The sequence below is a fragment of the Gracilinanus agilis genome, chromosome 1 (genome assembly GCF_016433145.1).
Source record: "Gracilinanus agilis isolate LMUSP501 chromosome 1, AgileGrace, whole genome shotgun sequence".
Classification (NCBI taxonomy): Eukaryota; Metazoa; Chordata; class Mammalia; order Didelphimorphia; family Didelphidae; genus Gracilinanus; species Gracilinanus agilis.
In genome coordinates, this window is record NC_058130.1 from 799010468 (window position 1) to 799034272 (window position 23805).

At 43.1% G+C, this 23805-nt stretch overlaps 1 protein-coding gene across 1 annotated transcript; it reads right to left on the reverse strand.

Annotated features, from left to right (window-relative positions):
• Positions 1-1217: 1217 nt before the first annotated feature.
• On the reverse strand, positions 1218-23733 carry PFN4 (profilin family member 4). The gene is made up of 4 exons (XM_044675239.1): positions 23617-23733; positions 23128-23265; positions 2918-3023; positions 1218-1246 (listed from the first exon to the last, which is right to left on the reverse strand). The coding sequence occupies exons 1-4, from the start codon at positions 23731-23733 to the stop codon at positions 1218-1220; spliced, it is 390 nt and encodes a 129-aa protein (XP_044531174.1).
• Positions 23734-23805: the final 72 nt, after the last annotated feature.

A 23805-nucleotide genomic window follows, 5' to 3' on the forward strand; every position in this document is an offset into this window, starting at 1 on the left:
GCCGTAGCTTTACCAACATAGTCCTAGGCTCTCTGAATTCCTGGTCTGTCCCTAGCCAGGGCCCCTCTACAGGCGGCTGACACCAAGCAGCGGGCAGGACACGTTGGCACGTGTGGGGCCCCGCCCCCTCCTCACAGTGAGCAGACATGGGAGGTGGTGCAGAGGTTTATTTGGCTTTGAATGGGCCCAAGAGCCAAGATCCAGACCTAGACCCAGGCCTGCCTTTTCCTAGGGACAAGAATAGGGAAGTCGCCGGCCCTTGGTCAGACACTAACAGGCAGGGACCAGGTGATAAGGACGGGGTGAGCCATGGGAGCGAGGTCTATGTTCCCTTGGCGGCAGGTCACTGAGTAGCCCCGACCGGAGATCTGGAACATGGAAAGGTATCCAGGTAACACCTTGGTGTGAAGACTTGATGGCAACTGTAGCTTCTCATCTTCCCAAGGGTTGCCCAATGAAGGCAAATCGCCAGTTCCTGGCTGGAGGGCCCTCGACTCCCTCGGGGCTCACCCTAGCGGCCTGCTTGTCTAGGCCCCTTCCCCAAGGAGTGCGCTCCCCCCTCTGGTTCTGGGCCTCGGCTCCGGGAGGTAACCGATCTGCCCCCTGCGTTTGGCAGACGTGAGCCGACCTTTCTAGAGCCCGACCCGCCACGGTCGAGTTCCTCAGCGCTGACTCGTCCCTCTGCTGCCCACCCGATGGGGAGAAAGCGTCCTGGCCAAACAGCAGCAGCACCCGCAGTGGGCGGCCTGGGGAGATGCCCCGAGTGGCCGAGGCCAGGCACCGTGAGGGCTCCAACCTCGGGAAGAAAGTTTCTCCGCCTCCCTCTTCAGGGCCCCAGAGTCCAGCAGCCTCGTGCTTCCAGCCAAGGACTACTTTCTTCTCCAAGCCGGAGGCCCTGGGCCTGGCCCTGGCCCGTCTACGGGCTCTTCACCCTAACCCGAGCCTCCACCCAGACTTGAATTTCAACAGTGCCCGACCTCGAACAGTCCAAGCTGTTCATCATAACCCCAACCCCAACCCTGACTCTGACCCTGACCCTGGACCGTCCAAGCGAACCCTAACCCCAACCCTACTGACGACCCTACCCCGGACAGGCCCTCTGCCTGTCCTGACCCTGACGGTGACTGTCCAGCCTGTTTTTCCTGACCCCAACCTTCCTCTCTACAAGTCTGTTGTTTTTTCTTAAACCAGTTGAGGTGTTCAGTCTTCTCGGTGAATTAACTGCCCTTTTTCCTTAAGTAGTCACCTAGAAGAAAACAAGAGAGATCTTCTGACTCGGGCACTTGGCAGGCTGGGTGGCAGCAGGCCTCACTCTTGGGGATGGGCCCCGAGGAAACCAGGAACCTGTGGCTCCATCTTGGGCAGAAGCCTGAGTTGATGCAGGCTCCCAGGGGCCCAGGGCCTGGCAGGCAGCATTGTGGGGCCCTTGGCTCTGCCCCCAAGGCCACAGGTGTGCGTTTGGCTGTGACTGGCACCCCGAGTCTTACCCGGAGATGTGGAGAGGCCCCCATGGGGCTAAGCCCGAGGGGAGTCAAACATCTAAAATCAGGCTCATTCCCCAGTCCCCAAAGCCAACAGCTGCTGGATCAGACTTTGGGGGGAGCCCTTCCCTGCCCTTCGCTGCTGGGTTGCACTGAGCATTCCCTGTTGATTTTAGGACCACTCAAGGGTCTTCCAGGGCCTCGCCCCACACCCCACACCCCTACCAGGCTGGCTGTTCTATCCCCCAGCTGTGCTCCCTGCCTGGGATGCCACCCTCCTCCCCTGGGATCCCTCCATCTCTCCCAGGCTCCGCCCAGAGACCATGGCCTTCCCCAGGCCTTTCCAGATCCCTCCGGACTATGCCCTGTCGCTTCTCTGTGAGGAACGCCTCGTTCTCCCAAGAAGAATGCAAGTTCTCCCTGGGCAGCTGGAGGAAGGTCTGGTGGCATGAGTGGACCACCAGCCAGGCAGCAATTAGGGAACAAGGAGGGGAGAGTCCGGCTCTCCTCTGCCCTGATCAGGCCACTGTGATTTAAGAGGAGCATCCATACGCAGAACCCAGATCAAATCCCCTGCCAGCTCCAAGAGGGGGAAGGAAAGGGAAGAAGGGAGGCAAGTGCGACCATATAACCAAGGAAGACTTGGGCGGAAATTTGTTATTGCGTGTAATTGGTTAAAAAAAAATTTTTTTTTTAATTAAAAAAAGGCCATTGATAACCTGGAGGGAGGCCTGGATGGAGAAAGGTCTGAGCTCATGATCCACCTAGGAAGGGCTTGATCACGCTCAACCTGGAGAAGAGAACTCTCATGAGGGGACACCCCAGGGTCCTAGTAGAGCTATCCTATTTAAGGCGGATCAACCCTGTCCTTCAGGAACCCAGCAGGCAGAACCAGGAGTAGTGTGGGGGCTGGCAGAGGCTGCTTTAGGCTAGCTGTCAAGAAGAACCAACTTGCCCACAATCACAGCTATCCCAGGGTGGAGCGAGTGAGTTCCCCATCCCAGAGGTCTTCCAAAAGAGCCTGGAATCCCCTTGTCAGGGGGTGGTGGGGACGGCCCCTATTTTCAGGGAGAAGTTGGGCCTTTATTAGCTCTGCCCCTGAAAAGCTCACACACTCCAGGAGGTGGAGGAGGGTCAGGGAAAGGAGGGAGCCAGAGGCGGGACACTGGGCCGAGTCCTGAAGGAAGAGGAGCCTCCTGAGAAGCCAGGGAGACAGGAGACAGGAGACAAGGGAGGGCATTTGAGGAATATGGAAGGGGTAGGACGAACCTGGGGAAGAAGTGAGTCTGGATTAGAGGTTGTGAAGGAGTTGGAACCAGCCTGTTGAGTGTCCCAAACCCTAGAGGCCTGGCTGAGCAGAGGAACGACAATCTGGAGTGCTTCTTGGCAGTGATTAGGAATGAATGGGTCTGTCTGTGAATATGGGGGCCCCTTACCCAGCTTCTCGACAGCCTCCACACACACGCTGGCATACATGTCCTCCCGATAGGTGGCCACCAGGAGGTAGAGACTGGTCTGAACGACCACCAGCCCTGAGTTATTCTAGAGAGAAGCAGAAGGAGATACTGACTCGGGACCTGCCAGGTGGACTGCAGATACATGGAGGCCTTCCGCAGGCTCTCTTCAGATGCACGGAGCTCTCCTGGCTCCTGTCCCCTCACAACCAGCCCCCCCTTCAGATCTCAGGGCCCCACCATTCCTCCTTAGCCTTTTCACATCGGCAAAGGAGGGCCAGGAATGCCAGCTGGCTGGGAACAGGACCTCAGCAGTCAGTACCATGCAGACCTATGCCTGGACTCTAGAGGGAAGGAGACGATGCTGTCCAGCACAAGGTAGGAGCCAGCTATCGCTATTGTACCCCTGCTTTAAGGTGTCTCCTCATTGAGATGTCCCTCAATTGGGGAAAGGAATGAAGAAATGCTTGATTTCTATAAGAACTGGAAAGACCTCCATGAACTGATGCAGAGTGAAATAAGTAGACTTTCCTACTACCAGCGGAACAATCCTATCCACATCTGGAGAAAGAACTGTGGGAGCAGAAATGCAGAAGAAAACATAGGATGGATCACTTGTTTGTTTAGGTACAGGATGTGGAGTTTGGTTTTTAAGATTGCTCTATTACAAAAATAAATAATATGAAAATAGGTATCCAGTGATAACACGTGCATTTCCCAGTGGAATTGCTTGTCAGCTCTGGGGGTGGGGGAAGAGGGGAGGGAAAGAACATGAATCATGTCACCATGAAAAAAAGTTGATGGAGATGGATAATCCTAGCTTAAGAGCTGAGACGCCAGACCTTGCAGAGACAGATGTCCTGACTCAGGGGTTCTTTGGGGGAAGTGTACACACAGAGAGGGACTCAGATTGTCTCTCCACATGGAGAGGCTGAGGAGTCCACTTTCAGGAGGTCTTCAGTGACACGAAAGGAAGTACTTTGGGGAACCTGGGGAGCCAGAGAGACAAAATATAACTGGTTCTGGTCTGTTTATGATGTGATAGAGGACAGCATTCTCAAGGGCCTGGTGAGAGAAACCCTGGAAGAGGGGAAGCCTCTGTGATGGGCCTCTTCAGACTGCAGGCAATGATGTGAGTTGTCAGAGAGAGCTACAGGAATCAGTGAGTTTCAGAGTAGGCTGGGTTTTTCAGCTAGCTCAGCATCAGTGTCTCAGGAAGCAAGGAATGACCACTGGGACCCAGGCTGGGGGAAGGTCTAATTGGGCAGTGATGCTGTATATGGCCAAGAACTTAGTGGCACCGATGCCATATGCAGGAAAGAGCCAAGTGCTGAACTACTGTCCCAGATAGGGAGGTGCTAGAGGAAAGAACATGTGCCAAGGTGTGTGTGTGAGAGGAGATTTCTACTTTGTTCTTGCTCTGTCTTTGAAGTAATTATCCCTCTGTAAAGGTTAATTAGAGTTAAGTAGTTGGTTAAATGGAATAAGGCCAGCGAGGGGCACCCAACAGCTGATGGGGCCTAGAGTCAAGATAGCAGAAAACCTGGAAACCTAGCACCCATGCTCTGGAACCACTTTCAAACCCAGGCCCAGAAAATTGCCCCTCTAGGTTCTGGAATACCTCAGGTAGGCAAAGGAGCCAGCCTGGAGTGGTCTCACTTCCCATAATGCTCTACTCATCCTACTTCTAGCTCAGTCCTCATAACCATTAACTTCTGGAGCAAATGCTATGGAGAAGGGGCTATCTCCACCAATAGTTAGCCAAATGCCTCCCACAGGGAGTGGGGGGTGGGCAGACAAGTAGCTGACCTGGTGTAATAAGCAGGAGATCCAGAGAAAGAGATAAGAGGCAGTTCCAATTACCCCACCACCTGGTCCACCATCTCCCCTTACACTCTGATGGACACAGCCAGGCTTCCAGCCCAGGACGCACAGCCATCATTCTGGGAACTGCTCCTACAGGGACCCAGAAAGAAAAGTCATCAAAGACCTGGGCTGTGGTCTTGGCTCAACCTCAGAAACTGCTCTCACTTTATTAATGAAGAAATCTGGCACCCCAGCAAAACCATCTAGTTTGGAGTCTGACCCCCATTTTCCCCATGGTCCCAGACTCAGATTAGAAAAGACTGAACCCATTGCTCAGGGGCCACGTGGCTATTTCCTATCACTGATCTACCCAGATGCTAATAATGCTTGCTATGATAACTAACAGAGACGGCTAGAATGGGTTTAGATCTTTTTGAAGATCCTTTCAAGCATGTGGTTGGTTGAATTGAACCAGTTTCAGAAAGTCATTTATTTTGAATGTAAACTTTTATGCCAAAGAGGACTGGCCCCTAATTGGTTTTTTTTAATTTTTCTTTCTCCCAAAGCTTAATTTTTCTTCTATTTCTTTTTTTTATATTTTTGGTTTTTCTTTTGATAATTGACTCACACACCCCATAACTCAACCATGTATCCTGAGCTGATCTGGGTCTTGGTGAACACCCTCCTCAGGGGGGACGGATTGTATATATTTTCATAAAATCCATAATTTAAAATTTTGTTCAAGAAAATTTTCAGGAAAAAAGCTTGCTAACTCCTTGAATCCAGAAAATGAACTGTTTGGAGAAAGATGCCTGCCGAAACCTACACAGCATCAAGAAGATCCAGAATGAACTTTGGGGTGCAATTGATTGAACTGAAGGGGTTGAATACATTTATTTTGAATGTAAATTTTTATGCCAAAGGGGACTGCCCCCTAATCGGCTTTTTGTCAATGTGCCTAGCATTAGTTTTGCTTTCTCTCTCTTCTGTTTCCCTCTTATCTCTAACTATTGTAGTTTCCTCTTAGAAGGTGCAATATTGTATACACCTGTACTTAGAAGATTTTTACAGGTATAAGTTGATTATGCCAAATGATCCACTGGGGCAACTAGTCTCCCAAACGATCACAGGAGGGATTGTGAAGATGGAATTAACTCTCCCCTGAATTAGATTTAATCACCAGAAGCATATACACCCCACTTATCTTTAAGTATGGGTAGTCTGTGACCCACGCGTGCGATAGTGGGTGATGAATCAGAATTGACTGACTCCCCACCCCCGGGCAATCCTAAACAAAACTTTAGCTGTGATTGGTCCACGTAAAATGGAAGGAAAGCACAGGAAGTGACAAAAGGAAGGGTCTTTAAAAGTGGCAAGAACTTCCTATGACAAGGTCTTTCACCTTCAACTTGAACTTGAAGGAACACCAGCTTGGGACCTCAGACTGCTCCTAGATTTTTCCCTTAGAATTACCATGTGGTTGAGTGAAAAAGACTGACTCCTTTTCCTAGGTTTTCTGAGAGGTACTAGTAGCCTCTGGAAAGGTCCCTCTTCTTAGAGGAGGCCTTGTGGCTAAAACCCTTGTGTAATTTACCTCTGGGTCCCCTTTGCTGGGGCCTCTGAAGCCCTGACTGGTTCAGACTAGGCCAGAGTAATTATCTTCTCTCTCTGATTTCCTTACTTTTACTCTTTCCCTCTATTTTGTAAAGTGCTAAAAAGTCATTCTGACATGAGTAATAATTACGGAGACCACATTCCTCATAAATTTAGTCCAACCCTTTAATTTTTAACCTTTATATTCTGGTGACCATGAAGGGACACAAACCCTCAATCTTCAGGACCTCTCCTCTGCCTCCTTTGCGGGATCCTCCCTCAGAACACACCCCCTAAACAGGGGTGTCCCCTGAGGGTTCTGTCCTGGTCCTCTTTTCTTCCTCCTCCATTCTCATTCCTTGGGGATATCTCATCAGCTTAGATGGATTTAATGACCATCTCCCTCCATGCTGATGATTCTCAGATCTATTCATCCTGCTCCAACCTCTCTACTGACCTCCAGTCTCTCTTCTCCCACTGCCTTTCAGACATCTCCAAGTGGATGTTCAGTAGACATCTTATACTCAGCATGTCTAAAACCAAACTCACAATCTTTCTCCAGAAACTCTCTCCTCCTCCCCCCTTCCCTATTACTGTAGAGGACAATACCATTCTCTTGGTCCCTTCAAGCTCCCAGTGTAGGAGTCATCCTGGATTCCTCCCTATGTCTCACCCCCTAGATCCAATATGGTGCCAAGGCTTGTCCATTTCACCTCTTCAACTAGTTCTTGTCCATTTCCTCTCTGCAGCATCCCTTAGATAGACCCCTTCACTGCCCCCACCTGGTGCAAGTTCTCATCCCCTCACACCTAGACTGAGAACCAGCTTGGGGGTGGGAGGAGGTCTGCCTGCCTCTAGCTTTTCCCTTCTTCAGTCCATCCTCCATGCAGCCACTGAAAGCACAGGTCTGATCATGTCACCAGTGGCTCCATATTGTCTCCCCAATCAAACAAGTGTTTTTTTGGTCTTCAAAATTCTGCCCAATGCTGTCCTCTCTTTCCTTTCCAGGTTTCTTATACCTCCTTCCCCAACATATACTCTTGGATTCCGTGACTCTGGCCTCCTGGCTAAGCCACAAACAAAACCCTCCATCTCTCAGCTCTGGACATCCTCTCTGGTCATCTGCCCCTCTACCCCAGGCCTGGAATGCTCTCCCTCCTCCAATCTCACTACTGACCTCCCCAGCTTCCTTTAAGTCCCCACCAAAATCTCCTCTCTTCTAGGAAGTCTTCCCTAGTCTTTCTTCATTCCTTTGCCTTCCCTCTATTCATAATTTCCTTTTTAACCTGTCTAGAGCTGGCTTTGTATGGACTTGTTTACATCCATCTTCCCCTCTGACAGGGAACTTCTCAAGGGCAGAGATCATCTTGCTTTTCTTTGCTTGGCACTGTGCCTGACACACCGCAGGCTGGTTTTTCAGAAATGTGGCCTGATTCACTGGTTCTCCCCTCTTTGTTCTTGCCTGCCCTCAGGAAGGGTAGCTCAGGAAGCTCTGAGTGTGTCATTCTTTGTGCTTCAGGGGCAAGAAGCTCCCAGCCTCTGGGCCTAGAAAAGTCTGCTCAAAGACTCATGTCCAAAACAGATAAGGAATTGATTCCAATTTATAAGAGCAAGAGCCATTCCCCAAAACATAAACAGTCAAAGGATATGAAGAGGCAATTTCTAAGGAAGAAATGTAAGGTATAATAATCATATGAGAAAAGGTCCCCAAATCACTAATAATTATAGACATGTCAATTAAAGCATTTAAACCAGGAGTCTGCAACCTTTTTGGCAGTGAGAGCCATAAACGCCACATTTTTTAAAATGTAATTTCGTGAGAGCCGTACAATATGTTTAACACTGAATACAAGTAAATATGTGCATTTTATGTAAGAACGACACTTTTAAAGTACAATAAGTCTTAGAACTATTTTTAATAACGTTATTATGTGCTAACCAATGATGAATAAAGTACATTATTGTGACTTCTGGTGCTGCATGGTTTTGCTGATTATTAATCAAAAAACAAGACTTAATGGGGGCACTATAGTACTGATGTAACTGCACACATACATATAAAACTCCTTTACACTAAGAAAATTGCTGAAATAAAGAGAGAAAAATTCAGGGAAGAATAAATACTTTTTCCTCTCCCTCTCTCAAGTCAGGGCAACAGGAGAAGAAAAAGCTGCCGGCCTGTTGGTTAAGCCATTTGGCCACATAAATTAAGTAGGAGATCAGGAGATTACAGAAAATAACATGACTTGTGTGCAGGCATTAGTAAGGAGTGGGGGAGGAGGGTACCTTTTCATGGAAAACTGGCCAGGACACATCACACACATTTCCTGGTTCAGGTGTTTATCAGTGCTGCCTCCTCAATCATTCTGTATCAAATGAAACAACTACTGGGGAGAAATGCTTCTCACCAATGAAGCCTATGTAAAGATGTAATCTGACTCTAGTTCCCCTTTAAGGGCAGGTAGAAAAGTTAAAAACAATAACAACCCCACAAATAGGGAGTGCAGACCCCATGAATGCACTGAGATAAAGCCATGTAAATCAGAGGCAGAGGGGTAGAGAATGTAGACAAAAGTGATCAATCACTATACAGAACCCCAAGATGTCAGTAACAGGTGTGGAAAGAGTAAAAGGAGGGCAGAAGGAGGAACACACAGCACAGCTACCACGCCGAACTAAAGACCAGGATTCATCTTGCGCGGCAATATCAATGAGGGAGCCTTCTACCTTAGAAGATAGTCGCGGTACCGAAAGGATCACGTGACATATCACGTGACGCACGATGTCACGTGTAAACTGTTAGTTACTCTGCTGCAGTTGACTTTATGGCTCCTGCAGAAAGAGCCATACGTTGCCAACCCCTGATTTAAACGAAACACAGAACAGAAGGAAACAGAGACAAGTAGGACACCTGTGAAAGTTATAGGCTGAATTTATCCACCTAAAAAGAAAACCAAATCATAGAGATTCACTATTTCATTTAAAATGTGCATTTCCTATTCTACCTGTCTGTGAAAGTGCTCACTTGTGGTTTGGTAAGTTCGAAAGGAACACAAAAAGAAAAATCCCTGATAGTCAAAGCTGTTTAGGAGTAGATTTCACATTCTTACAGGTGGGGGAATCAAAAGTTTTCATCATTTTTAAAAAATACATTTTTCTTAACCCCTTTTGTTGTGATATCACCTACATTTCCCCTCGTCTTCCTTCTCTTCCCCCCTCCAAGAAATCCATCCCTGATAACAACAATCACCTTCAAAAAAGAGGAATAAAGAGATGAAAAATCAATAGACACACAAACAAAGCCAAAATAAGCAAAAAAGAGGACATTTTGAAAATGAGAGGAGAAAGAGATAAAAATGAAAACAATAAGACGGCAACAACAAAGATAAACTAGAAACACAAAGAAGCATCAGAACAGCTACACACAGTCACATGCCAATAAAACTGAGAACAATAGAGACACAAAGGGAAGAATTCTTGAAGAGATCTTCAATAATCTAGTCTCAGACAAGGAACAGGCCCACTTGCCCATTCCCAGCCCATATATACATACCCAGTACTAATGGATTCACAGAAGTCTGGTGAGTAGGCCACCCCCTTTCCCCACAGAATCCCCCAGTGGACAAGGAAGTCTGGGAGGGAGCCTGTTTCCAGAACGGGGAATGATACAGGATAGAAATCTGGGTCTCTTAGAGTGGGCTCTTGCTCCCTTCTCCAGGCTGCCACCCAGACTCATCTTCATAGGTCTTCTTCTACCCCAATTTCCCCAGCTCTCTTTTATGGGTGGCATTTCCCCCTTAGAAAGAAGCTCCTTAAGGGTACACATGATATTTATTTTCGCTTCTATTTAAATCTCCAATGTTTAGAAAGATTGCCTGACACATAGTAAGCTTTTTTTTTTTCCTTTTTAAAATAGCCCTTACCTTCTGAGTGTGAATTAGAGATTGTAAATCCATGTTAAATTGAACATTAAAGCTTGTGAGTTATGTTTAATTTAAATCTTAGTAACTGCTGTGGACCAATTAGAATCAAGTTCCTCTAATGCTATAAAATACTGTGATGACTAGAGATTTATTGTGATGGTGGGTTGTAAAAAGCCTCTTTTACAGGAGCTCGAGAACTCAAGTTCTGGGTTTGGTTCATATTGCATTTCTAAGGTCTTCTTTGATGGAGGTTTCCAACAACCACCTTAAATACCATCCATTTAAATGTTTAAAGCTGTTTTAACTGTTGATTCCCCAACAGTAGAGAACAAAGCTTGTGATATGGGGATCAGACTCTCCAGCAGGAGTCAAAAGAAAAGCCTAGGATTGAAGTTTCACATCCATGAATTTGTATTTTAGTGTTACCTTTATATAGTTTCTGGCACAGTGCATATAGTGCTGTTGAGTTTTGGAATGATGCCAGGAGCGCTGTGCATTTCTATCATCCTAGTGAGCAGAATGCTGTGATTCTAAAATCTTAGACTAATTCTGATTTGTCTAGAAAACAGTACTCCTCCGATGAACAGGCGTATGTTCTGGATTGTCAAAAAGTTCATCTGGGTTTGACTGGTGACCGAGAATGGAGAAATTCTGCAGGCCTGAAACGGTTCTCGTTTTGATTGGATAAAACCAACCTGAATAATTAGGATAATTGGTTTTGACCGACTGTAACTCTGATATCAAAGTTTTTTGTATTTTGTCTGTGGAAGTCTGAGAAGTTTTCTCATTTATTGTGACAATTTGAATGTCAAGTTACTGGAACCCGAACAACTGTCCAGTTTTGGCCTTTAAATCTTGGCGACCATTTAGATGAATGCAAATGCTGCTGCATGAAATCTACTGCACAATAACATTGACCTGCTGAGTTTACCAATGCCGATCCTCAGCTTTGTCTCGTCCCTGCCATTTCCTAGGGACCCACCCAGACCAGCCCACCTTACAGCTGGGACGTGGCGACTGGGTCTACTGGGAAAGACACACCTGTCTTATAGCCAGAAGGGAAGGACTTCATCAAGTGGCAGAAGCTCCAGACATGGCTAAGTATCCCACGTTCCTTGCTCCTCCGTCCTCTATCCACCGAATCTCCTTGAGCACGTGTCCCCAGGCCAACCACAGAACTTTTGGCCCTGCTCTTTTTCCTGTGTGTAGCCCCCTCCTCTGGGAATTCTCTTGGCCCCCTATCTAGAGGGAGATCCTTTTTAAGGTTGGCAACTGCTTCCCCCTCAGAACTAGGAAAGTCAGAAAAGGAAAGAGCTAGCCCCCATCTTTCTAGGAGCAGCGAATGCTTTCTTCACTAGGACGACTCGTATAACTCAACAATGTGGAAGTTTACAATGAATTCGCTCAGAGGCTTTTCCAAGTTTGTGCATCAGTTCTCCTGGATTCACTCTCCACAGAGAACTTCAGAATGGGATGGCTTTCTCGATCTGACGTCGGAAAGGTTCTAGGAAAGACTCCTGGAGCCTGGTGATCCTTAAAAGATCCATAAAGCCGGAACAACATGAAGAAAGGGCTATTTAACCCTAAAACGTGTCAGGGAAATTTACCACGTCAGATCTCACGGGTCTACGAGGGCAGCAGCTCTGTGAGGTAAACTCTGGAGAACTGGAGAACTGCGAGGCAAAGCTAAGGGAGTGACTTTGGCCAGGACTGATTTAGGACTCTTCAGCCTAGTTTCCCTTAGCATGGCCGTGCATCGCCGCCGACCTTCCCCACAAGACAGGGCGCATTTCTCCCTTGACTATAACTAGGTCTCTCTTTCTCCTTCGACGGCCATTTTCCCATGAGCGTGAAGGGAGAGGCGGTCTTTGGAGAGGCTAATGCTGACACACAGCGCAGCCCGTAAGATGCAGGGATACAGAACACGAGCTAGTCAAATGATCAAGGAGGCGAGGACGGAGCTCGCCGCCTACCTGTCACCAGTTAGGAAAGCCTTGAAAATCTAAACGTGCTCGAGGAGTGACTGAACAACACTGGAGTCCTTTATGAAATCAGGGAATAAACCTATTGTGTGAGATTAGTGACTTCTGATCTTGTTTACCTCAAGAAGAAATCCAATCACCTCGAGGCAAGGACCTGAAGTAAGCTTTGGAAATAGCGGAGCGGCCCTCTGTGTCCAGTGCACAGAGCATGGTGCATGGTTACAGGCAATTCAGTTGACACAACTGATACAAAACCTATTTCGTTCAGAGCCCCCGCCACAACCCTTTGTTAAAATAAGCAATTAAAATAGGACTAAATTCATCTGGGACAGCTAGGTGGCTCCGGGGTTAGAGAGTGAAGCCTGGAGATGCTGGTTCAGATCTGGCCTCAGACACTTCCTAACAGTGTGACCCTGGGCAAGTCACTTAACCCCCATGGCCTAGCCCTTACCTGCTCTTCTGCCTTGGAAAGATAGTTACTATTGATTAGTAAGTAAGAGCTTTTAAAAAGAAGCAAATTCTTCTGTGTGACTTAAAAAGGATGCTGTTATTAGATCTCCAGCACCTCATTCTTTTCAGAGGGAAACGAGAATTTTGAACTTAATTTTGAATTTGATTTGAGACTGAAATTTTTGATATTTGTGCCCTTTGCATTTATATAGGCCTCAGTAAGCATTTTAATATGAATTTGCTTCCTAAGAGGACACTCAATTCGAATCTTTCTTTAACGTTCTCTGCATTTTCTTTTGATTCTTTGCTTTGGGTCACTGCCAGGTTACAAATTGATTGTACGTTGACAAACCTATGTTGTGCGCATGTGTTGTTGGTTTTAGCTTTTGAATTTCTACAGTTGAACACTAATCTGCTATTTAAAGTCGCTCTAACTATGGCACTATTTCCCCCAACGCGGAAGCTGACATCTGTACACTTGATAGAAGTGGGTTTTAATGGAGGTGTAATAAGATGCTGTTCAAAGGAGCCTAATGAAGTTCCCTCTCACTGTTCTGAGCAGCAAGATCAGAGGATTTTCAAAAGCATCACAAAACGTCAGTCAGTCCAAAACACCACGTGCCTGCTGAGGCTGGCAGCACGGATCAGCCTTCCGAGCGTGCGTGAGGAAAACCCGACGAGTTAGTCGTCCCTTCTGAGAATCTCCTTCTAGATTTCTCCTCTTTCCAGCAAGGAAGCCCTTCGGCTTCTGTAGCTTTTGCAGAAGGGGCAGATCACTGCGGGCTACCTCAGATCCCCGATTCATATGGACCGTGGGACGCAGGGTGCCCTTTCTTTTGTGAGGCCTTTCTGAAGACGCCTGCATCTTCCGGCTCTCAGCGATACTCCCTGTTCTGGAGAAGGTCCCAAGAGGCTCTGCACATGCCTCCCTCCCACCTTTGGTCAACAGATCTGCCTCCCACAGGCCCTTTGTTCCTTGCTTATCCTGCAAAACTAGAGGGTTGCGAATCTGACTTTATGGCCCCTTCTTATGGTCAATGGTAGAGTCACCCGACTATCAGGGGGAACCCCATGACGTCGTCTTCAAGGAATCTCCTGATGACTCTTTCCCAGAATGTTGAAATAAAAGAACTCAAAAGACAGACAAAGACAAAGCATTAACTATGAATTGCTTTTGCCCTTTCCTAGGACTGAGAAGACAGTCAAACCTTCAGTAGCTTCCAGTTACGCTAGCCTTTGGCCATGCTTCAATGAGCCCAGTCATCTGGCTGTTGTCTCCTGCTCCCTTCCCTTTTCAAAGATTATTTAAGCCTCCCCGCTGTCCGTAGTTCAAAGGTTGTAGGGGTTGACCTGAAAAAAAATACAGACCCACCAATGTCATTCTAACAGTTGGGTCTTAATGCGGGTAAGGAGAATATAACTGAGAAAACCCACAGAGAGCTGCTGTCCTGGGATTGTGGTCTCGGGCAACCACAGACCAGAAGTCCTGGGACTTCGTCAGAGAAGATGACCCTAAGGAAACAACTTCACAAAAACACGGGGGGCACCCAAAGTGGTTCTGAGAAGAGGGTGGCTCGAAGGCAGGGAAAGCTGCAACCCCTCTGAGAAGCCTTTCCAACTGAGCTGAACATAGCTTCACAATGAATACTAGCATGACAGGACCAACAAGCAGACAGAAAACAACTGGAAAGAAAGGAGAGAAGGTCTGGTTCACTGAGGTGAGAGGAGAGCTCGGCCCCCAGCGAGGCTCCACCAAGGAGCACCAACACAAGCCAAAGGCAAGCCCCCACTTAATAAAATAATGCCCTAACAATTAGAATTGTGCATCTAGAAGCTAATGACTTCTTGAGACAATAAAACAAAATCAAAATAATGAAAAAAATGGAAGAAAACATGAAATATCTCATTGAAAAAATAGCCAGGGGCAGCTGGGACACTCAGTGGATTGAGAGCCAGGCCCAGAAATGAGAGGTCCTGGGTTCAAATCTGGCCTCAGACACTTCCTAGCTGTGTGACCATGGACAAGTCACTTGACTCCCATTGCCTACCCTTACCACTCTTCTGCCTTGAAACCAATACCAGGACAGAAAGTAAGGGTTTAAAAAAAATAACATGGAAAACAGATCCAGGAGAGACAATGTAAGAATTTTTAGACTATCTGAAAGCCATAATAAAAAGGGGGAAAAAAGGCTAGATGTCATATTATAAGAAATTATCAAAGAAAACTGCCCAGATATTTTTAAACAGGGTAAAATAGAAATTGAAACAATCTATCAATGAATTCCTAAAATAAATCCTCAAACAACAACTACCAGAAATATTATGGCCAAATTCAAGAGCTCCCAGGCCAAGGAAAAAATGCTGCAAGTAGCTAGAAAGAAACATTTCAGATATTATGGGATCCACAGTCAGAGGATTACACATGACTTTGCAGCTTCCACATTAAAAGATCAGAAGGCTTGGAATATGATATTCCAGAAGCCAAAGGAGATAGTTTTACAACCTAGAATCACCTAACCAGCAAAATTGAGTATATACTTTCTTTTTTGAAAATTTAATTAATTTTTAGAATATTTTTCATTGTTCCATACTTTTCCACACTCTTATTAACCTATATTCACTGAACCAATCAGTGCCCAGGATACAGAACACAGTGCTGTGGTTGGTCATCTTTTATTCCATCAGCCAATAGTGTGCTGCGATAAGTGTAACTCTCTGCTACAGAATTAGACATATATATTTTTTAAGACATGCAGTACAGTGAGGCCCTGATAAGTGAACTGCCATATAGAGAAGGTCAACTGTATATTCTTCCAGAGGAAAAAAAATGATCATTTAATAAAATAGAAGATTTCCAAGCATTCCTGATAAAAAAAAGACCAGACCTAAATAGGAAATTTGATGTTCAAATATAAGACTCAAGAGAAGCATAAAAAGGTAAATAAGAAAGAGAAAAATGTATGAGATTCAATAAGATGAAACTGTTTACATTTCTATGGAAAGATATTTGTAACTCTTAAAATTTTTATCATCACAGCAATTAGAAGGAGTTTACATAGACAGAAGGTGCAGGAAGGTGGCTCAGTAGATTGAGAGCCAGGCCTAGAGACTGGAGGTCCTAGGTTCAAATCTGGCCTCAGACACTTCCTGGTTGTGTGACCCAGCGCAGGTCACTTAACCCCACCGCCTAGTTCTTACCACTCTTTTGTCTAGGAACCATTACAAAGTATTGATTCTAACATAGAAGATAAGGGTTTAAAAAAAAACTATAAAAAAAATTTCTTAAAGAAGGTGTAGGAATAAACTTCTTAGGATGACATAATATGCAAAAAAAGAATTCAAAGTGTACAAAAAAGGATTGCACTGAGAGAAAAGGGAAGAGAAAAAGTAGAATGGGGTAATCACCCAAAGAGGCATAAAAAAACTATTATGGTATAGGACAGGAGGAAAGTGGTGACCAGCAATGATTAAACCTTACTCTCACTGGAACTGGCTCAGAGAGGGAATAATAACCAAACTCAAATGGGTACAGAATCCTTTCTTACCCTATAGAGAAACAGGAGGAAAATAAGACAAGGAAAGGGGATGGTAACAGCCAGGAGGGGGAAATGGGAGGCAGTGATTAAAAGCAAAATGATTGTGAGGAGGGACAGAGTGAAAAAAGAGAAAAAGAGCAGGATCAAAAGAGGAAAATAAGATGGAGGGAAATACACAGTTAGCAGTCATAAATGTTAATGTGAATGGAATAAGCTCACCCATAAAATGGAAATGGAGAGCAAAGTGGATAAAAAGAAGGAGGAGCAATCGTGATCTCAGACAAAGCTAAAGCAAAAACAGATCTAATTGAAAGAGATATGCAAGGAAATTGTATCTTGATAAAAGGTACTACAGACAATGAAGTAATAGCAATATGAAATATATATATGCACCTAATAGAACAGCCTCCAAATTTTCAGAGGAAAATTAAATGAGCTTCAGGAAGAAATTAGAGAGTAAAACCATACTTGTGGGGGACCTCAACTTTCCACTTTCAGATCTAGAGAAATCGAACCAAAAAATAAACAAGAAAGAAGTGAAGGATGTCAGTGAAATTTTAGAAAAGTTTGATTTGATAAATCTCTGGAGAAAATTGAACAGGAATTGAAAGTAATATACTTTCTTTTCAGCAGTACAAGATATCTACACAAAAAACAAAGATATATTAGGGCATAGAAACTTCATAACCAAATGCAAAAAATAAATAATAAATGCATCCTTTTCAGATCATAATGCAATAAAAATTATAATCAAAAGGTGTCCATGGAAAGACAAATAAAAAATTAATTGGAAAAACTAAATAATTCTTAAAAGGGGTGGATCAAAGAACAAATCATAGAAACAATCCATAATTTCATTAGAGAATGACAATGAGGAGACAACATATAAAAATTTATAGGATACAGCCAAAGCGATACTTGGGGAAATGTATACCTCTAAACCCTTAAATCAAAAAAATATAGAAAAAGAAGATCAATGAACTGGGCTTGCAATTAAAAAAAAACAAGAAAAAGAACACATTACAAATTTTCAATTAAAGATCAAACTGGAAATTCTGAAAATCTAAAGAGAAATGAATAAAATTGAAAGCAAGAGAAGCACTAAAGTAGTAAATAAGACTAGTAGTTGGTTTTTTAAAAAAAAGAGTATTGGTTAAATGATTTTAAAAAGGAAAGAAGAAAATCAAATTATCAGTATGAAAAATTAAAAGGGCAAATTTACCACTAAGGAGGAGGAAATTAAAGCAATCATTACGGGCTATTTTGCCCAATTATATGCCAATAAATCTGACAATCTAAGTGGAATATATGAATATTTACAAAACTATAAACTGTCCAGATTACCAAAAGAGGAAATAGAATACTTAAATAATTCTATTTCATAAAAAGAAATTGAACAAGCTATCAATGAACTAAATCTCTAGGAACAAATGGATACACAAGTGAATTCTATCAAACATATAAAGAACAATTAATCTCAATACTACATAAACTATTTGGCAAAATAGGAAAAGAAGGAGTCTTACCAAATTCTTTTTATGCCACAAATATTGTGCTGATATTTATACCAGGAAGAGGAAAAACAGAAAGAAAATTATAGGCTAATTTCCTTAATGCATATAGGTGCAAAAATTAAAAATTAAATAACAGCAAGGAGACTACAGCAATAGATTACAAGGATTATTCTCTATGACAAGGTAGAATTTATACCAGGAATGCAAGGTTGATTTAATATTAGATAAACCATCAGCATAATGGATCATATCAATAGCAAATCTAATAGAAATCACATGATTATCTCAACAGATAGGAGAAAAATCCTGCAATAAAATACAATACCCACACCTGTTTAAAAAAAAACACTGGAAAGCACAGGAATAAATGGAGTTTTCCTTAAAATGGTAAATAATATCTATCTAAAACATCCACAAATATCATCTGCAAAAGGCATAAGTTAGAAGTTTTCCCAATAAGATCAGGAGTGAAGTAGGGATGCCTATTATCGCCTCTCTTATTTAATATGGTACTAGAAATGCTAGTGGTAGCAATTAGAGAAGAAAAAGAAATTGAAGGAATTAAAGTAGGCAATGAGGAAACTAAACTATTAATCTTTGCAGATGATATGGTGGTATGCTTAGAGAATCCTAAAGAATCAACTAAAAACAAGTTGAAATAATAACTTTAGCAAAGCTGCAGGATACAAAATAATTGCACATAAATCATCAGCAATTCTATATATTTCCAACAAAATCCAGCAGAAAGAGGTAGAAAGAGAAATTTCATTTAAAATAACTCTAGACAATAAATAAAATACCTGGGACTATACATGCTAAGACAAACAGGAATTATATGAACACAATTACAAAACACTTTTCACACAAATAAAGTCTGATCTAAACAGCTAGAAAACTATTACCTGCTCATGGGTAGGCCAAGCTAATATAATAAAAGTGACAATCCTACTGACATTAATTTACTTATTCAATGCTATACTAATCAAACTACAAAAAAAATTATTTTATAGAACAAGAAAAAGAGTAACAAAATTCATCTGACAGAATGAAAGGTCAAGAATATAATGGGAATTAATGAAAAAAATGTGAAGGAGATCTCACACTGTATTATAAAGCAATAATCATCAAAACAGTCTGGTTCTGGCTAAGAAATAGAAAGTTGGATCCAAGGAATAGATGAGATACACAATAAGATAAGGGGTAAATGATCCCAGCAATCTAGTGTTTGATAAACCCAAAGATCCCAACTTTGGGGATAAGAACTCACTATTTGACAAAAACTGCTAGGAAAACTGAAAAGAAAATAGCAGAAACTAGGTAAAGACCAACATCTCACACCCTCTACCAAGATAAGGTCAAAATGTATATATGATTTAGACATAAAATGTGATGCCATTAGTAAATTAGGGGAACATATACTTTACCTGTCAAATTTTTGAAGAAGGGAAAATTTTATGATCACAGAGGAGAGAGAACATTAAAAGATGTAAAAAGAATAATTTTGATTATATTAAATTAAAAAGGTTTCTAGGAACAAAACCAATGTAACCAAGATGAAAAGAGAAAACAAAAAACTAGGTGGGGGGAGTCTGTAACAAATCTCTCTGATAAAAGACTAATTTCTCAAATCTATAGAGAACTAAGACCAATTTTTAAGAATATAAGCCACTCCCCAGTGGACAAATGGTCAAAGGATATGAACAAGTAGTTCCAGATGAAGAAATCCAGCTGTCAATAATCTGATAAAAGAATCTTCTAAATATCCCTTGATTAGAGAAACAAAAAAAAACAATATTGAGGTACACCTCACACCTATCAGATTGTCCAGTAAATGACAGTAAATAAATGTGAAAAATGCTGGAGGGAATATGACTAAATTGGGACACTAATGTATTGTTGGTGGAGTTGTGAACTGATCCAACCATTCTGGAGGGCAGGCTGGAACTGTGTGGGATGAAATTTGTGTGTTATTCCCCAATATACATTGATTAGTAATTATAGATTGGCAACCTCCTATAGAAAAATAGTGAAGTTTGGTGCCCTCCACTAGGAGATATCAATCTCTCCTTGTGAAGAGTAGAAGAAATTCCCTCCATAAGCAGTTTTATACATATACATATAAATATATATATATATATATATGCACACACAATATATACACACATATATATATTAATATAGGCCTCTAATATACTCTTTTTCAAATGTGGCTAAAAGACTGCCCCACCTTTTCTTCTATGGGAAGAAGTTTAGGGGTGACCTAATTCCTTTGAGAAATCTCAAAACTTACAAATTATAATTTTGACTACATGTCCCGAGAAATGTTGCAATGCTATAGATAACCCAAGAAATGTTTCCAAGAGTGTTTTAGCCTGAATTGTTGCAATCTAATAAATCCTTGGACAGGCCGACTTAACTAAAACACTGCAAACCTAAGGAATATTCCCATATGCTTAGAAACATTATAAGTGCTGGGAAAGGATGGAGGAGGATAGAAGAAGGAGGGTAGAAGAAGATACAGATGATGGAAAGTGGAGATAGTATTGTATTGGATCCCTATAAAATCTGAGCAAACCTAGGCATTGATGCCTACTGTTTCTGGGACTTCAGACTATGGAGTCAGTCTCTCTCTCTCTCTCTGTCTCTCTCTCTCTCTCCTGCTGTTAATCTAGGCAATTTATATTTTTGTAAATATTCATCCATATCACCTAGATTGCTATATTTATTGCCATATAATTGAGCTAAAATAGTTTTTAATGATTGCCTTAATTTCCCCTTCATTAGAGGTGAGGTCTCCCTTTTCATCTTTGATACTGTTAATTTGGTTTTCTTCTTTCCTTTTTTTTATTAGATTTACCAGTATTTTGTCTATTTCATGTTTTTTCAAAATACCAGCTTCTAGTCTTATTTATTAATTCAATAGTTGTTTTACTTTCAATTTTATTAATTTTTCCTTTGATTTTTAGTATTTCTAATTTAGTTTTCATCTGGGGAGTTTTAATTTGCTCGCTTTTGAGTTGCGTGCCCAATTCATTAACCTCTGCCCTCCCTAATTTGTTAATATATGCACTCAGTGATATAAATTTTCCCCTTAGAACTGCTTTGGCTGCATCCCATAGGTTTTGGTAAGAAGTCTCATCATCATTGTCATTTTCTTCAATAAAATCTAAGCAAATCTAGGCATCGATGCCCACTATTTCTGGGACCTCAGACTGTGGAGCCTCAGCCTCTCTCTCTCTCTCTCCCCCCACCCCCACCCCCCCACTGCTTATGAGGGTTGCTGGCCATGCTCAGTCAAGTATTCCCTCACCCTAAACCACTCCCCCACTGTGAGCTTGCTACCTATGCCCAGGTAGTATGCCTCATCCATGCCCCCTTCTCCCTCCCTTATATGCCCAGGTAGCCCTCCCCCTACTTCTGAGGACGCTGTCTAAGGCCCAGACAGTGTCCCACTCTATGCCACCCCCCACGCCTCTGAATAAAGCCATGGGAACTCTGCCAACATCAAGTCTCCTGTCTGCTCAATAGAGTGATTTTGGGGGTACGAGTCCCCCCAGAATTTCACTCCACACAGAACTATGCCCAAAGGGCTACAAAAATGCAAACCCTTTTGATCCTGTAATGCCACCACTGGGTCAGTATCCCAAAGAGATGACAGAAAAGGGGGAAAGACCTACTTGTACAAAAATATTTATAGCAGCCTTATTTGTGATGGCAAAGAATTAGAAACTGAGGGAATGTCTATCAAGTGGTGAATGGCTGAACAAGTTGTGCTATATGACTGTGATGGAATACTACTGTGCTCTAAGAAATGATGAGCAGGATAATTTCAGAAAAAACTGGCAAGACCTACGTGATGCCAAGTGAAATAAGCAAAAATGGGAGAACACTGAACGCAGTAACTGCGATATCGTATGATGATCAGCTGTACTTCGCTCCTCTCCACATTACAAAGATCCAGAGAAAGAACTGTGGGGAGGCAGATGTAGAACAAAGCGTGCGATTTTTCACATTCGTCTGTTTTTATTTGGGGCTTTTGGTTTTATATGAATGTTCTATTACAACAGTGACCAATATGGAAATGCATTTTGCATGATAATATATATATGTATAAACCAGATCAAATTGCTGACTATCTTCTTCAGGAGTGCGGAGGTAAGGGAGGGAGAGAGATCATTTGGATCTTATCATTTCGGAAAACATTTGCTGAAAATTGTTATTACATGTAATGGGGAAAATAAAACATCCTTAAAAATAAATACATAAAGAAGTTCTGAAAGGAAATTTTCTCTCTCTAAACACGTTGATCATAGAGAGAACAAATCAATAAACTGAAGAAGTTACTAAAGAAAATCCAAACAGCAAACCCCAAATCCTCAAACCAGCAAAAAGAGAAGAATGCTGAAAATGAAAGAAGCAAATAAAAATGCAAGCAAAAGAATCGTTGAATTGATAAAAACAAGAAGCGAGGTGGTTTTTTTAAAGCTCGAATACAACAGATAAACAGTTGGTGAATCTGATTTTTAAAAGAGTTTAAAAGAAAACCAGATTGCACTAGAAATGAAAAAGGAAAATTCACAAGAACCAAAGAGAAAATGATCTACCATCTTTTCACTTAGATGCTAACATAAAAAACTGATAACTAAGAGGAACCTATTTATAAACACTTACAAAAATACCCAGTACCCAAACTGACAAAGTCACAAATGAACTCCCAAACAAAGAAATCCCAGGTCCAGCAGTATTTACAAATCAAGTCTATCACATGTTCCCCCAAAATAAGTTCTAATATTACAGAAACTCTTTGCAGTAACAGGAAACGTCCTTTTCAATATCTATCTTGCAAAATTTGGGCAGCGGGCCGAGTTATCCCAGACTTCCTGCTAGCCTACAAAGCAGTCCTCATTAAAATGATTTGGTATTAGTTTAAAATGAGAAGTCAGCTGGGGGAGGACATGAGATACAAGACCTCTACCGTTCAATAAACCTGAAGACCCCAGTCCTCGGGGAAAGGATTCACTATTTGACAAGAATAACTGAGAAACCTGGAAAGCAATTTGGAAGTAATCGGGTATAGGCCAATGTATCACACCGTATATCAAAATAAATTCCAAATGGATATAAAACTTGGATGTAAAAGGTGACATAAGAGGAATAAGGGAGAAATTCCATCAGGTCTACGGAGGGCAGAAGAGCTCACAACCAAACAAGGGACACTAATGCATGGTTGGTGGAGCTGTAAACTGTTGGTCCAAGTGTTCTGGAAACAACCTGGCAGCAAGTCAGCTCAGTTCAGCAACTTACACTCGCTGCCAGTACATTCAGTATGGAGACATGCCACATTAAAGAACGTACCAGTTCCTGCCCAAAGGCCTGTCCGCCACATACCTGCTTGGCATAAAGGGAGCGCTCATCTGCTCGGACACACACATAATCTTTCTCCCTGAAGTACAGTCCATCCCTTCGCACTTGCTGAGGGTTCTTGGAGAATCCATTGATGAGCACACGGACATCATTGGGTGAGATCTGCAGTTGTTAGGGCAACAGAGGGGAAGGGGACAAGCATTTAGTAAGTGCCTCCACTGTGCCAGGTGCTGAGCTAAGAGCTTTCCAAATATGACCTCCTTTGGTCCTCACAACCGCCCTGGGAGACAGGGCTGGTAGGATCCCCATCTGACAGTTCAGGAAACTGAGGCAGACAAGAGGCTCAGGGATTGGGTCACCCAGCTGGTCAGTGTCTGAGGCTGGATGGGAACTTGCATCTTCCTGACTCCAGGCCCTGTAGTAGTCTGTGTGGCCTCAGAAGCCAGGACATCCCTAGCAAATCCCTCTCTGCCCTGGCTCTCCCCATTCTTGTCCCCAGCCTTCTTTTCTTACATTAAACCCTGGCGAGCACACTAAGACAGTACGCTCATGAATCTTGATGATGGCAGCACTGTCCACATGCTTTGTGCCCAGGAGGGAGTCGAGCAGGAGGTTTTGGATGTTGCTCATTCTTGGTCAGCTCTGGGGCAGGGGAGGAAATAGCCTTAGGAAGACCTGTGAATAAGAGAGGGAAATGAATGA

Bases quoted from the DNA above. Each gene is read 5' to 3' on its own strand.
- PFN4 (XM_044675239.1), bottom strand. From the start codon at position 23,733: ATGAGCAACATCCAAAACCTCCTGCTCGACTCCCTCCTGGGCACAAAG. The intron at 23,266-23,616 runs GTAAGAAAAGAA...TAACAACTGCAG, and splicing joins TGTGCTCGCCAGGGTTTAAT to ATCTCACCCAATGATGTCCG. The intron at 3,024-23,127 runs GTATGTGGCGGA...GCTTCTCTCTAG, and splicing joins GCTCCCTTTATGCCAAGCAG to AATAACTCAGGGCTGGTGGT.